At 44.6% G+C, this 14,583-nt stretch overlaps 6 protein-coding genes and 1 non-coding gene across 9 annotated transcripts; 4 read left to right on the top strand and 3 right to left on the bottom strand.

Annotated features, from left to right (window-relative positions):
* The first annotated feature begins 631 nt into the window (after positions 1-631).
* On the top strand, positions 632-1,983 carry LOC108013377 (uncharacterized). Its single transcript, XM_017079201.4, has one exon. It carries the CDS (start codon positions 1,298-1,300, stop codon positions 1,793-1,795), a length of 498 nt encoding a protein of 165 aa, XP_016934690.3. The 5' UTR covers positions 632-1,297; the 3' UTR covers positions 1,796-1,983.
* Positions 1,984-2,147: 164 nt separating this feature from the next.
* On the bottom strand, positions 2,148-4,048 carry LOC108005771 (uncharacterized protein C19orf47 homolog). The gene is made up of 4 exons (XM_017069103.4): positions 3,887-4,048; positions 3,351-3,764; positions 2,696-3,289; positions 2,148-2,637 (listed from the first exon to the last, which is right to left on the bottom strand). Exons 1-4 carry the CDS (start codon positions 3,903-3,905, stop codon positions 2,291-2,293), a joined length of 1,374 nt encoding a protein of 457 aa, XP_016924592.2. The 5' UTR covers positions 3,906-4,048; the 3' UTR covers positions 2,148-2,290.
* A 299-nt stretch (positions 4,049-4,347) lies between these two features.
* On the top strand, positions 4,348-5,176 carry Ski6 (exosome complex component Ski6). Its single transcript, XM_017089349.4, has one exon. The coding sequence runs from the start codon at positions 4,401-4,403 to the stop codon at positions 5,148-5,150; it is 750 nt and encodes a 249-aa protein (XP_016944838.1). The 5' UTR covers positions 4,348-4,400; the 3' UTR covers positions 5,151-5,176.
* Positions 5,166-6,459, bottom strand: mRF1 (mitochondrial translation release factor 1). Its single transcript, XM_017089348.4, has one exon. The coding sequence runs from the start codon at positions 6,448-6,450 to the stop codon at positions 5,272-5,274; it is 1,179 nt and encodes a 392-aa protein (XP_016944837.3). The 5' UTR covers positions 6,451-6,459; the 3' UTR covers positions 5,166-5,271.
* Positions 6,460-6,630: 171 nt separating this feature from the next.
* LOC108020924 (actin-binding protein IPP) lies at positions 6,631-10,429 on the top strand. The gene is made up of 5 exons (XM_017089347.4): positions 6,631-7,506; positions 7,568-7,759; positions 8,183-9,027; positions 9,088-9,343; positions 9,411-10,429. The coding sequence occupies exons 1-5, from the start codon at positions 7,051-7,053 to the stop codon at positions 9,543-9,545; spliced, it is 1,884 nt and encodes a 627-aa protein (XP_016944836.1). The 5' UTR covers positions 6,631-7,050; the 3' UTR covers positions 9,546-10,429.
* A 199-nt stretch (positions 10,430-10,628) lies between these two features.
* Positions 10,629-10,824, bottom strand: LOC118876861 (U2 spliceosomal RNA). Its single transcript, XR_005013800.1, has one exon. It is a non-coding gene; the product is annotated as a U2 spliceosomal RNA (small nuclear RNA).
* A 150-nt stretch (positions 10,825-10,974) lies between these two features.
* On the top strand, positions 10,975-14,368 carry kek4 (kekkon 4). Of its 3 annotated transcripts, none has more exons than XM_036813704.3 (4): positions 10,975-11,043; positions 11,866-13,657; positions 13,716-13,994; positions 14,053-14,368. In XM_036813704.3, exons 2-4 carry the CDS (start codon positions 12,019-12,021, stop codon positions 14,091-14,093), a joined length of 1,959 nt encoding a protein of 652 aa, XP_036669599.3. In that variant the 5' UTR covers positions 10,975-11,043; positions 11,866-12,018; the 3' UTR covers positions 14,094-14,368. The 3 variants fall into 3 exon arrangements, with proteins under 3 accessions (XP_036669599.3, XP_016923887.3, XP_016923895.3); XM_017068398.4 differs by lacking the exon at positions 10,975-11,043 and adding an exon at positions 11,464-11,598; XM_017068406.4 differs by lacking the exon at positions 10,975-11,043 and adding an exon at positions 11,478-11,565.
* Positions 14,369-14,583: the final 215 nt, after the last annotated feature.

Genomic DNA, 14,583 nt, shown 5'->3' with positions numbered 1-14,583 from the left:
TCTCTTCTTTATTACCCAACGTGTAACAATTACTTAATTTCATTGAATGTACTTAATAACTCGGTCGACATGCACATGTCGATTAGAATAATAATATAGTTTTAAGAAAACTGTAAACGTGTAGGAAATCGGTCAAAAGAACATATTAAAAGTATACTAGCTCCGCTCTAAAATATTCCGCTTCGTAAACTTAAATGCTTAATTTTACATAATAAAAACGGTTAGAGAAAATATTGTTATTATTAACAACATATTACATGGTTGATTTGAATAATTAGTTGATTTTAATGATATAGGTACGTACTCCTTAATACGATCTCTAATCAAAATTAACCATATTAATTACTCAACATCCAATAAAAAGTAGTAACTCCAAAGATTTTATATTTTCAGCTATGATATTAACACATATTACTTTAAACAATTATAGTTAACTCATGGACCTTAAAATTTAATTTAACCAAATTTTTTTTTTGTTGATTTTATTATTATAAATTCAATATGCAGACATATATTTTTAAGAACCCACTTTTTCAGAAACAAATTATATAAAATGAAAATATAAAGTTCCACATACATCTCCATCGATTTTCTTATCGATTAAAGCAATATATGGCACACAACTTAAACTGGAAAAGGCCGTGAAAAGAAGATGAAACTGCGCAAGAAATCCCTCTGACGGACTAGGGCAGACACACACGCAACATTTCGGGAAAATCCCAATAAATTTCCATTCAATGGCCATTGTGACTAAGCAGCGGCTGGCACTTTCTGGAAGGTATCCCCGAGTACCCTGGACGAGAACTTAATGAGGCAGATTAGCGGTAAGCGAGATAAGATTCCAGATTCCGATGCGTCGAGGCAACTTGGCCATCATCAAAGAGTGGCGCAGGCGCTGGACGATCTCGAGGTAGAAGATTGTTCTCCAGAAATGCAGCAGGGAAAATTCCAGGAAAACCCGGACCGACCTGGGAGACACAAAAGAAGGTGCGAGCCCGCTGCAGCAAATGAAAAATTAATTACAAAGGACTTTCGGCTGTGCAGGTAGTCTGTTGCAGGTAGTGTAGGTGTTGCCGAAATCCTTTTTTCTCTACGACAATGCCAACCTTTTGTCAACGAAGATTTTCCCATAAACAAGGCGCACTCGGCCTTAATGATAATTTCAGGTAGGACCTCTGAGAGGCCGGGAGTATAAAAGCCAGGTTGCGCAGCAGCAGGAGCACAGTCGAGCCCTAACAGCCGTCGTGAAAACACCTAAGCAACAGATCAACTTAACACATCTAAAGCATCACCAATTATGGCACATTCGAATATGGATTACCACAACGAGTCGGAGGTCAGCGAGAGTTATACGCACAAGAAGTTCAAGACCTCTGCTTATACGCACAAAAAGTTTGGAAAGAAGAGCGGCAAGGAGGTCGCCCCCACTGCCACAACCACGCCTCTTTTCCGTCCGTACGCCCTGGACGAGAATACACCGCGGAAACGGCGACAGGATACAGAGCGGGAAGTCCAGCAGCAGCAACAGTTGCACCATTACCATTCACTGCCTCCCACGCCACCAACAACACCACCCCAGCAGCATCATCAGCAATATCCGCCTCCGGCCACCCAAATTCCGGTGACCCGACATCCGGTCGCCCACTCACCCGTTTTCAATCACCAGGCCTACGCCTACATGCTGCAGAAGCAACGGGCCGTGCTCCAAATGCGCCAACTCCTCAACATCAATCCCGATGCCAACACCTGGCCTCTGGAATGGCGACAGGCCCTCCAGGCGCTGCTTCAACAGTAAGCCCGCCCATGGAGCCTAATAGCCAGATTATACGATTTTAAACGGAGTGATTTGCCTAGCAACCAGTGATATAGACCTTTAAGTTACCGCCGACAGATTGTACATTATGAACGAAAGCGAAGCCCTAGCGTAATTGTACATACCATTAATTATAGACAAAATAAATCATTTTAAATCATACAATTAAATAGTATTGCTTGTTTTTGACTAGGAAACTCTGGATACTAAGGGAAAATTTTAAAAAACGAGCTCCGTTCTCTGAAGAAACATTAACATAAACATCATCAGCAATGTTAATGTTTTAAGATGGTTATCTCTAATATTATTTAGATGTAATGGATTAAAAAACCAATTTAGTGAATATAGTTGCGTATTTCCATTCCTTTTTATAAATCTAAAACCATTTTTCTACTTCAATTCGAACATTTACTGGCAAAGTTAATTAGGGGCATTGAACTTAAAACAATTTATAAGGGACACACATATACTTATATTTTACATAGAGTTATTGAAGCCAAGTCGGTCGAAGACAGAGCCAGATTGATCTCGTGGCTTGTTATGACCTGCATTCATGCTGTTATAGCGCCTTGGCGGAACATATTTCTTCTTCGGTGGCTCTGGCCTCTGCTGGCGGTGTGGAACTGCTGGAGGAGCTCTGACGGGGGCGGAATACGAGTTGTTTCCTAGCCTCTTGTGGACGGGCAGGGTGTCCTGGCGGGTCATCAGCTCGTCGCTGCGCATACGTATGGCCTTGCCTTTTACCGGGCTGAGGCGAGCCTGTGGTTTCTTCGAGGGCGATGCCTTTAGGTTGTAGGTCTTCTTGGTGGCATGAAGTTTGGATACTAAAGATCAGATTAAATATTAATTGATTGCGGTTCAAAAGTTCTTGACTAAACATACCAATTCCTAGCCTCGATTTGATGTTGTTGGCAAAGTTTTTGCCATGCCTGTTTTTGAAAGACGACTCGGGTGCGATTTCTCGAACCTCTGCTGTGGAAGCAAACTTAACAATCTTTTCGGCGGCCCCCATTTCAAAGTCTTCGCTCTCTCCGCTGAATACCAATTCTTCCTCATCGCTTTCTAGATCGTCCATACTGTCGTCTTCATCGTCGCATCTTTTCAGAGGCACCTTGTGGACTAGCATAACCTTTTGCTGCGGCACAGTGGAGGCAGCCACCCTCTTGGCCTTGACAATGGGCGAGTTTTTGGTCACACCACTTACCACCGAACGTTGTGTATTCTTCAGGATCGACTTTATTTCCTTAGTTAGGGTGACATCACCGGAAAGAGTGGGCTGCTTGCCGCCGAGTCGGGCGAAAACCGAGTTGTTACCAGAGGTGTCCGCTGCTTTGGACACTCCTGTGATGTGTACGCGAACGCTGCTCTCGCCGGAGCTGGAGACAATGCCCTCCTGGGCCTCGTCCTCACCAGTGGCAACGTGCAGACGCGCAAAGATGTCCGACTTCTTGGAGCTGCTCACACGATCTGAATACACTGAAAAGGTACCGGATGGTTTGGCATTTCTGTCTTGCAGTGGGGTTATCTTTCATCTTACGCTTCTCCCGCTTGGCCAGGATCTGCTTGCTGCGCTCCGTGGTTCCCGAGGGCAGTGTCACCTTGTATTTGCCCTCGTGCTCTGGGAGCACCCGTCTCGCCGGTTTTGCAGGCGGCGACACCTTCGCTTTGGCGACCACCGGCGTCTTGACCTTTGGCGACGCCGGTCGGGCAACTGGCTGGACCACCTCCGTGATCAGGACCTGATCCCGGGCATTCTGCTCGCAGACTGTCTTCGAGTGCCGCAGGATGGCAATTATGTCACCCATCAGAGTGATGCCCATCTCCCTTAGATACTCCTTATTGAGGTCCAGCAGCATGTCGTCCTGGATGCGGTTCTCCACGAAGACGTGGGCGTAGCCGGCGGCAGCGGGAGATGGGATACCCGCCGCATTGAAGAACTTCACCCAGCGTGCTGTAAGTTACGGAATTAGATTCATTTATTATCCAAGCGATCTAGTCTCTATTTTTGTTTTGTGAGTGCACCCGGAAGCGTCTGCTCGGTTTGGGCGGTTTTTTTCAATGATGCCAACCCACCTGCGCTTGACTTTGACATTGTGCGTCTTTATGCTGCTAACGAGCACCTTTTTCCACACTATTCACTTAATATTTATCTATTTTATTCCCATAAATACAGTTTTTTTGCACTCGAAACTATTTATATATTTTAGGATTGCCACCTTGCGATGGGTTTATATCGTAAATCGATAACAACGATATTTATTGGTGTTGCAAAACGTCAACATTTCGCAACTGGGGTATTCTCAGTAATAATATCATAATATTATTTTTGTATTTATTCGCTTGCAGTGGCTTGTAAGTTTTATAGTTTTATAATATTTAAAAAAAATAAAATATATTAAAGAAAAATTGCAATATTAACGACCGGAAGTAGTATAACTTTAAAATGTACTCATAATGGTTACTTACTGAGGTACGTACCTAGCAGTGTTAAGTAACGTCTTTCTGCTACGCAAAAATTGTAAACAAAGCGCGCCGCACGTGACATTTATTTATGTTAAAAATAATTTAATTCCTGAAGCACCCAGAGATGGCTGGAAACTTTGAGCTGCTTAGTGAGCAGGGTCTGCGCCTGGACGGACGTCGTCCACACGAGCTGCGCCATATCAAGTGCAAACTGGGTGTCTTCGAGCAGCCCGATGGCAGTGCCTACATGGAACAGGGAAACACAAAGGTTCTGGCAGCTGTCTATGGACCGCACCAGGCCAAGGGCAAGAAGACGGAGTCCAACGACGTGATCATCAACTGCCAGTACAGCCAGGCAACGTTCTCCACGGCGGAGCGCAAGAATCGTCCACGAGGCGACCGCAAATCCCTGGAGTTCAAGATGTACCTGCAGCAGGCGCTAAGTGCGGCCATCAAATCGGAGCTGTATCCCCGCTCCCAGATAGACATCTACGTGGAGGTTCTCCAGGCCGACGGGGCCAACTACGCGGTGGCCCTGAACGCGGCCACGCTAGCGCTAATTGATGCAGGGATCTGCCTCAACGAATTCATCGTCGCCTGCACGGCTTCTCTGAGCAAGTCAAACATCCCACTCACCGACATCTCGCACTTCGAGGAGGTCTCCGGCGGTCCTAAGCTGACCGTAGCTGCCTTGCCCACCGCCGAGAAAATCGCCTTTCTGGAGATGAGCGAGCGGTTCCACATCGACCACTTGGAAACCGTCATCGAGACTGCCATGGCCGGATGCCGCGAAATCCGGGATATACTAGAGGCGGCGGTTAAGGAACACCTGGTGCACATGGGCAGTGCTGCCGATTGGGCGAGAGTTTGTTGAAATAAACTAGTGGTCTCCTTTCATAACTAAGTTTTTCTATTTTGCAAACGATGAGGGTAAACAAGGCTTATTTACTTTTAAAACGCAGGCATATAAATGTAGTAACAAACTAAAAGTAGCTCTAGTTCTTCTTAATGGCCTCTTCTGATGGCTGCCACGTATCCAACAGCTCCTTAAGTCGCTCTTTTCGCTGCTCTAGTTGCAGCTTTTCGATGAGTCCACTCAGTTGTTCGCCTCCCTTGAGGAAACCGTCGAGGTTGTGTAGCGTGCCGCCCTGAATCCTGTGGTCCGTGATCCGATCCTGGACGAAATTGTATGTGCGAATCTTTTCGTTGCGGTTGAGACTTCCCTGTTGCGCTTTTTTGGTGGCCATTTTGCTGGCCTCGGCGCTCTCCAGTTGTTGTTGCACAAGTCGCGAGCGAAGACGCTTCATAGCCAGCTCCCGGTTCTTCAGCTGTGAGCGCTCCGATTGCGCTTCCACAGCCAGACCGGTGGGCAGATGGACAATCCGCACAGCAGAGTCGGTGGTGTTCACATGCTGGCCACCAGCTCCACTTGCCCGCTTCGTCTCGATCTTCAGATCCTTCTCGGCAATGTGCACTTGGATGTCGGCGGGCCGGGGAATCACGGTGATCGAGGCGGTGCTGGTGTGCATCCGTCCAGACTTCTCGGTGGCTGGAACCCGCTGCACTCGATGGACTCCCGCCTCATAACGCAGCCAACGGAAGGCATCCTCGCCGCTCACCATCAGGCTGGCATGGCGCAGGCCACCTATGTCAGTGCTCTCGCTGGCAAACTCCTCCCACTCCCAGCCCATGTGCTCGAAGTAGCTGGTGTACATATCGTACAGCTCCTGTGCGAACAACATGGCCTCCTGGCCACCGGCGCCGGCATTCAGGCCAAAGATCAGTGCCGGATACACCTCGTCATCCGAAAGGGCGAGCAGTTCCTGCAGCAAAGTCTGATCTTGCTTGCCCAGCAGATCCACATAGACTTCATTTTCCTCACGCATCAGTTGGCGCATATCCTCGTCCTTCTCCAGCTCCATGTCCTTGGCGCTGGTGATGTGGCGCTCCAGGACGCGTCGCTTCTCCAGGGCACTGACCACGCCCTCCAGCTGGGCAAGCCGGGCATAGGAATTGCTGTTTCCGGCTGCATTTACCCGCACAGCGTAGTACTCCTGGCGCAGAGACTCCAAATACGCCTGCAGCTTCTCGTTCTGGATGCTCAGGTGATCTGTGCTGGCCCAGCGGCGTGCCAGGTGTCCCAGACGGAGGTTTAGCAATTTACGCGACAGCATTTTGTCAGGGTTTCATTGAAAACTCTGTATAATATTATAAAATTAATTAAATAACAACAAGAGGTGGACAAATTCTGACAATTAACATCGATAAATACATAAATAATTTTATAAGTATTCGACAGGTGCATAAAAACATCGATAGAGTTACACCTCTGGCAACATCGATAGTCCCCAAAAACATCGATTTTATTTCCAGCTCAGCTACATACAAAAGTGCAGTGCATTGAAAAGTTTAAGAAATATGCCAGTTTAGATTGTAAATATAAAGCTCTCTGTTTAGCCTCAATGGAAAAATCACAGCGAAGAGAAAATTCGGTTGTTTCTGTGAAATGTTAATCTATTTGGCCGCTGGCTTTGTGTTGCGGGTTGGGTGTGTGTGTGTGTTCGCCTTCTGATTGGAGGAAAATGAACGGACAACAACAACATCAACGGGTGAAGTGTACGCAGAGTGCAGCAATTAAGTTTAATTAAGCCAAACAATTGAATGTGAAGAGGCTGAGCCGTGCTGTTGCCCCCGAAAAGCGCATTTACTAAGGCGAGACTCGAGATCCGAGATCCCCTCTCCTGGAACTAAAACACACAAATACAGACGACGAAATGCCACCGTTGAAAACGTACCAGATACACCACCACGAATACAATGGCAATCCCAGTCCGAATGCGAATGCCAATCAGAACGCCAATCAGAGTCCCACTAGCAGCGATGGCGACTTCTTTGGCCAAAATCTGGGCTCGGGCGCCACGGCGGCCAGCCAACGCACAAATCTGCCCTCCTACTGCAACGCCCAGTATCCCTTTAAGGTGCTATCCAATCTCAACCAGCTGCGCGAGCAGTCGCGCTTCTGCGACGTGGAGATCATCGCCGGAATGGCCACGCTGAGTGCCCACAGGGCGGTCCTGAGTGCGGCCAGTGCCTACTTCGAGGCCATGTTCCGACCCGAACTGGGGCTAAACGAGGTCAAGCAGAAGTCGGTGGTGCTGCACACAATCGACGGCGACATCCTGCACATCCTGCTCGACTTCATCTACACGGGTCGCTGCGAAATCACCCAGGTGCGTCTGGATCTGAATATCTTCTTCCCGATTCCTAATCCCTAACATACCGTTCCCACAGTCTAATGTCCAGGAACTGCTCGCTGCCGCCGACATGCTGCAGCTGAACGAGGTGGTGGATGGGTGCTGCGAGTTCCTCTGCCGCGAGTTGCATGCCTCCAATGCACTGGGCATTTTACGCTTCGCGGAAGCCCACAACTGCGAGTCGTTGGCCAAGAGTGCACTGAACTTTGTCCACGCCAATTTCCCAGCGGTGAGTTGGAGGCACTTGAAAGGTTTAACTTGACTGTTCCACCTAAAGAAAGAGATGGTATTTGTTTGAATCATTCAGGCCTATTAGAACATATAGAACATTTACCTATAACTACATGGTTAAAAAACATACTTTCCCCAATGAAAAACGTATCAAAAGTAAACCTATATTTTTAAATATAATATTAGTCACAAAATAAATTATAATCTGCATATTTGTAACTTTTGGATTATTCAATTGCTGTTTGTAACCATTAAAGATGATTCAGAAAATGTAGTTGCAGGAAATTGATAGGCCCATTATGAATTTAGAGATGATTAGCTTTTAAATTCTCCTTTGTTCTTTTTCAGTCTAGAATTACTTTAATTTTTACCCACAATATCTGTACACTTATATTAATTTCATTTGTCCGTCTCCTATCAGATAACGCTGGAGGATGAGTTCCTAGAAACGCCACAGACTCTGCTTTCGCAGCTGCTGAACTCTGAGCTGCTGCGTGTGGACTCCGAATCTCAGGTGTTCCAGGCGGCTCTTCGCTGGATTAAGCACGATGTGACGCAGCGCCGTTGCTACGTTTTCGACGTGCTGTCCCATGTGCGCATGGCCCTTGTTCCGGTAAAGGTGATCGACAAGGCTCTGAAGGACGACTGTCGCGACATGTCCGTGAAGATTGCCCTGCGCTCCATTTGCCGGGACATTGCGTCAAAGCGCGGACAACTGGTGCCGCTGCGTGTCTGTCCTCGCCAACTGGCCAAGAAGAACATCTATATCATTGGCGGATCTCACCGGGACACGCCGCGCACCTGGAACTCGGCCGACTGCATCTTCGAGACGGTGGCCAAGTTCGATATATTCCGACGTGAGTGGACGGAGACGGCGCCCATGGAGGTGGGGCGCATCCTGCCGGGCGTGTCTGCATTGAATGGCAAGATCTATGTGGTCGGCGGCGAGCGCGGCTCACAGATTCTGGCCAATGGCGAGGTCTACGATCCACAGAACGACGTTTGGCAACCGATTGCCCCTATGATTGTGCCGCGCTGCGAGTTCGGCCTCTGCACCATGGGCGGCAATCTGTTCGCCGTGGGCGGATGGATAGGCGACGACATCGGCGGTTCCATGGAGTGCTATGATCCAGAGCAGGATCTCTGGAAATTGATGGGCAGCATGCCGCAACCCCGATTCAGTATGGGAGTGGTTAGTTTCGAGGGTCTCATCTACATTGTAGGAGGCTGCACAACTACAACCCGGCACTTACCGGATCTGATTAGGTACTAAGCGAACCAATATCATCCTATATGATATAACTTTAACTTTAACATCAATTGCAGTTATAATCCCGTGACCAAAGAGTGGACCGAGCTGGCTCGCATGCAAACAGCCCGTTGCCAAATGGGCGTGGCCGTTCTGGATCGCTACTTGTATGTGGTTGGAGGCAGTAGTATCAGCCAGGACATTCTCAGCTCCGTCGAAAGGTATAGCTTCGACGAGGACAAATGGACAACTGTTTGTGCATTAAACGTGCCCAGAGCCATTCCTGCCGTGGCTGCTGCCGATGGACTACTTTATGTAGCTGGCGGTGATCAGGTAAGAATGATCATTTTTAAGTGCGCTCTGATGAAAGAAAATGCTACTGTTATCTTCGCTCTTGCAGCCCTGTGAGGTAAACTTCTACCGAGCCCAAGTGACTATCAATGCTGTCGAATGCTATGATCCGCTCTCGGACACATGGAAAAATTGCCCCGATCTACCAGTTAGCCGCTCGGAGGCTGGGGCAGTGGTTGTTTAAGACCTGAACTGGTTCGAAATGGTCAAACACAAAATCTGTCGTCGTTTTAAGCATAACCCACACGAAAAACACTCTTTAACTGTAGCTCTATGGCATTGTATACGTTACACACATCACAAATCTCTTCCCTTTTTTCGATTTAATTGAACGTAGTGGTCTCTCGCCAAAGATATGTAAGCGCATTGTTACGGTTGATGTTGTTTGTGGAGCATAGCGCAGCTATTCACCAGTTAGTACACATGCTAATAGTTAGCCACGAAGGAGACAGCCAGCCTCAGATTGTTCCGTAGTTGCAGTTGTCCTTTATGAAAGCGAAACCAAACACCGAAAACTAAGCATTCACTTTGGAAAAAGTATATTAACGTATCGTAATTGCTGAACATTATTTGAATTGATTATTTGTATACTTTCAAATTGTCTATTTACTTTTATTGTTGAATGCGGAACGGAGTGTTAGGAACAATGATTGAGGCGCCCTTGAGAAGAGCGTATCTCCACAGAACTTTGCGATTGTATGGATTTAAGGGGCGTTTCCTCATCTCCATGTTGAATACCTTTTAGCCCAACAGTATTGCAATATTTTCCGCACACCTATGCCTTTCTAACTCGTATAAGCAACCATCCATATAATATAATTGTTTGTTGTCGAGATGTAATTTCAATAAAGTTCCTTTTTACCAAATTTTCATTGTCGTAAATAGGAACCTATGCCTTCAAGGCAACTTTTTTTTATATTCAATAAGAAATGTTTAGCATGAAGATGATTAAAAGTCCCTAACAGTACTAAAGCAAATTAATACAAACAATCAAAAAAAAAAGCGAACTGTATTCATAATAGGTGTATTATCGAAATAAATATACGAATTATTAACTAACAACTCAAATATCGTCTTTTTCTCGCGGCAACAACTAATTTTGGCATTTCTTTTTAGCAAACCAAATAAAATGGATAGTTTGAATTTTAAAACCAAATTATGGTGATCTTGGTGGGCTTATATTAAATGTTCCCCATAATTAAAGAACATTATTTAATATAACAATTTCAACTTAATCGTTATAGTTTTAAAGTTTATAAATTTATTATTCAGTTGGGCCGAAATCCCGGCGGTACTGCAATACCGGGCCAACCCGCGACAGAGGTGGAGCAAGCTCCTAGCACTCCGTCTGATTCCAAAAATCAGTTTAACATTTGTTGTCCTCCAATGGAGGAACTATCAGATGTTAAGCTGATAAGAACAGATACTACACTTTGATCTTAGCCATAAGGCCGAGAAGCGATAACTAGAAACGGGAAATTGACGGGGTCTCCATAAGCTAACGGCTAGAACCGGTTGGGAATTATGCGGACGCGCAAACGAAAATATTTCAACGGAGATGTTGTTCAGTTACAGTAGCCTGCTTTTAGGGGTAGTTGTTTTGTTTTCTGTAAATCGCATGGAAGGCAGCCGCTTTTTCTTATTTTACAAAGGACTGTGATAAATCAACTTCATGGTAAAAGGTATACAATTACCAACACCTAATCTCCTTAATTTTATTTTAATGTGTTAAATAAAGAAGGCAGTTTTTATTTGGCTTGGTAAAGTCAGTATGGTTTTCTTTTCAAAGAGATACCAAAATTGGTATGTCTTGAAGTTGTTTCAGGATTCTATAACAACAAAAATAAAATATACCAGATCCAATACCGGCTACTAAGTAATTATAAACAGATAGCAATGAAATAAAAAGAAATCAATGCTTTCAACTTGACATTTTCATTCTGCTGCTTTAATTATTTACCAACTGTTTCGGCCAAAAATAGAATAAAACTTAATACAAATATTAAAAAGAACAAAAACGCAATGTTAATTTACATCAAAAAAGAGCAAAAAGTAGGACGTCTACTTGACATGCGCCAACGTAAGTATCACTGTTAGCACTCTGGTAAATGGGGCAGTACAAAAATAGGAAAACAGTTGATATTCGTTGTCCGTTCGCCGAGGTCTTTGGATGATTTTCTTTGACAAAAACTGGAGGCGTGGCGGTAAAGTACATTTACATTGTTTTTCAATAGCTGGTAAGCCAACAAAGTGCAGTTTTTCTTGTGCCATGGCCAGTGTCACAGCTCTACACTCAATTTATCAATGTTTATATTCGATACATGATGCAAAGAAAACAGGGAAAGTGGCCTTGAAATTACAGTTCCCTTGGCTGGGGTAATGCACGCCATGGGAATTTGATTTCAAATATATATAGGGCCAAACTCAGCTTAAAATTGATTTGTTTTTAAATAAAATATGATTATGAAAAACAATAATAAAAAAATTTTCTGTGTATTTTATAGGATGGATTTAGCCGTTTTAATGCGAGACGGACACTTTAATGATTCCGGACATTGGACGTGAAGATTAGTTAAAGAAAATAGTTTAAATGTGCATCAAACAATAACCCAGAAAACCTGGGATGAGCTAGACGTTCCTCTCCTTAAACAATCTCAATGGATCCATGTAGTCTTTCCTGTACGCACCTGTCGTTATTCCTATTAAAGCTATACTGTTTGGTATTCCTTCTTCAAAGCGCCAGTGCTGACTGGCTGATGGATTGTGGAGACTGCCATTGCAAATGGAACTCTGGAAAAAAGACAGCCGATTGTCGCAATTTGAGTCTGAGTGGAGTACCAGAGTACCTCAGTCCGGAGGTTCAAGTCCTGGACTTGTCACACAACCACATTTTTTACCTAGAGGAGAACGCATTTTCGACCACCCACTTGCAGAATCTACAGAAGCTTCTGATACGCAATGGCACTCTAAAACGCATCAACCACCAAAGTTTTACCCAACTACAGATCTTAATAGAACTGGACTTGTCCAATAATCTGCTGCAAGATCTGGTACCTAGTGTTTTTGACTGCCTGTCGAAAGTGCGGGCAATATTACTGAATGGCAACCTGATACAAACACTACGTCAAGGGGTCTTTCGAAATCTCAAGTATCTGCACAAGATCGAGATGAAGCGCAACCGCCTGGTTAGTATCGATACCCAGGCATTTGTGGGTGTACCGCTTCTATCACAGATCTATTTGGACAATAATGAGCTAACTAAACTGAGGGTGGACAGCTTTCAAGGCTTAAGTAAACTTACAGCACTATCGCTGGCCGAGAATCCGTGGAATTGCACTTGCGATCTTCAGATGTTCCGTGACTTCGTTATAGGTATGAACCTGTATACCCCGCCCACAGCGTGCCATTATCCTTTGCAGTTGCGAGGTCGTCTGTGGATCGAGGATCAACCAGAGGCCTTCGCCTGCAAGCCGAAGATAGTATATCCTGCCCTGGGGACTTCCATTAACACATCCAAAGAGAATGTAACGCTTATATGCCGGGTGCAAGGATCTCCAAATACGGTCATTGCCTGGGACTACAATAATCAAGTATACGAATCTCGTTCCAAGCTGGTGAAAGGTCTTCAAAAGCAAAGAGTTTATATCGAAATGTTGAGGGAAAATGAACCAAAGGTTCAAAATTTCGGACACGATGTTTTCGTCTCACGTCTTACCATTGTAAATGCCAGGAAGAGCGATGAGGGCGTCTATACATGTCTAGCTGAGAATCCTGGAGGCAAAGATTCTGTTCACATCAGTGTGGTGGTACAAAAGGATTTACAACGCATTCCTCTCATCGACACCAACTTCTTTGCCATAGTCTGCCTTATAGCTATGGGTTTTCTCAGTATGTCGATCCTATTGTCTTTGGTGACATGCCTGATTTTCAAGCGCTTCAAACAGTTTCATCCTAGTCAGCATACTTATTTGCAACCTACCAATTTTTCCGCTCAGCAACTTGAAAGGGAAGAAGGGATCAGCGCCTTAAGCTCAGGAGTTATTCAAGGAGGAAAGATTGTATTGGATCCATTAAGTGCGGCTAATGGAACATCATGTTCAAATTATATGTTATTCAATGGCAACGAATCGTACCCAGAGAATTCCCTATCAAAGAGAAAACCTGATGACGTGAGATTAAATACAAATAGTTATTTTGGATATATTGACAATCAGACAGGCCCTACATCATCGCGGAATCAAGGTTTTTTTTCAGAAAATTCTGGTGTACAAAACAATGAAGAGCTCAAACAGAAAGGTGAGAAAATACAATACGACCGTCCCTAATTGTGTTATAACACCGTTTCATTACTCAGATAAGCTCGACGAAATTCCCCAACGTTTTGATCTTAAGAGATCGTCGCATTCCAATGGCGGCTCAAAGAAAAACGGACAATACGAAGAACATCAACCGGACCTATTGCCTTCCAATGAATCCACTGCCTTTAAGAACCAAGAAGAACCCATGGTTCGACCTTCAAAAAAAGAAGTAATTAACCCCCGCAGCAGGTATAATACCAACGTGCAAAAGTACCTTAAGGAGAAGTACGGCAGCGTTCGAACAAACAATAAAAACACGAATAAGGACATTAGTGGTAAGAACCTCTCGAGAACGAACTATAATTATTAGCTACAAAATTTGTTGTAACCCAGCTGATATGGTCAAACCACCAATAACTGCCAGACCGCCGTAACCTCCTACGCCATTCAAGAGTGGTCTGTCCCCCAGGATTTCAAATCTTTATCACCATCGTCAACCCTACCTCTCTAAATCCTCTAAAAGAAAAGAGGACGCAGAAGAAATACATCCTTGAAATGAAATCAAGATGAAATGTACCTCGCCTTATTTCTAGTAGTAAATTATGTACTTTTAACCTTTAATAATATAAGACTATTTATTTACACAGTTCTAAGTGTTTTATCCCACACACTTTAAGTGAAATAATAAAGTTTTAAGTGATGCCTTTTAGTTATAATGGATGATTTCTTACTAACATTCGTATGTTTGACAATAATTTTCAATTTAGGGTGACTACATTATTTTTGATGTTAAGGTGCAGGGAATCCTGGTATTATTATTACCTGAGGGATTCCATCAAAGCAGTCAGGTAATCGTAAACTGCAATATTACTGAGCAAACCTAAATGTCTACGCATGTGCATCCCTATAATTCCCAAATGGTTC

This window comes from Drosophila suzukii, chromosome 2L (genome assembly GCF_043229965.1).
Source record: "Drosophila suzukii chromosome 2L, CBGP_Dsuzu_IsoJpt1.0, whole genome shotgun sequence".
NCBI lineage: Eukaryota > Metazoa > Arthropoda > Insecta > Diptera > Drosophilidae > Drosophila > Drosophila suzukii.
The sequence above is the reverse complement of the archived record's forward strand: the minus strand, read 5'-3'. Positions and strand labels throughout refer to the sequence as shown.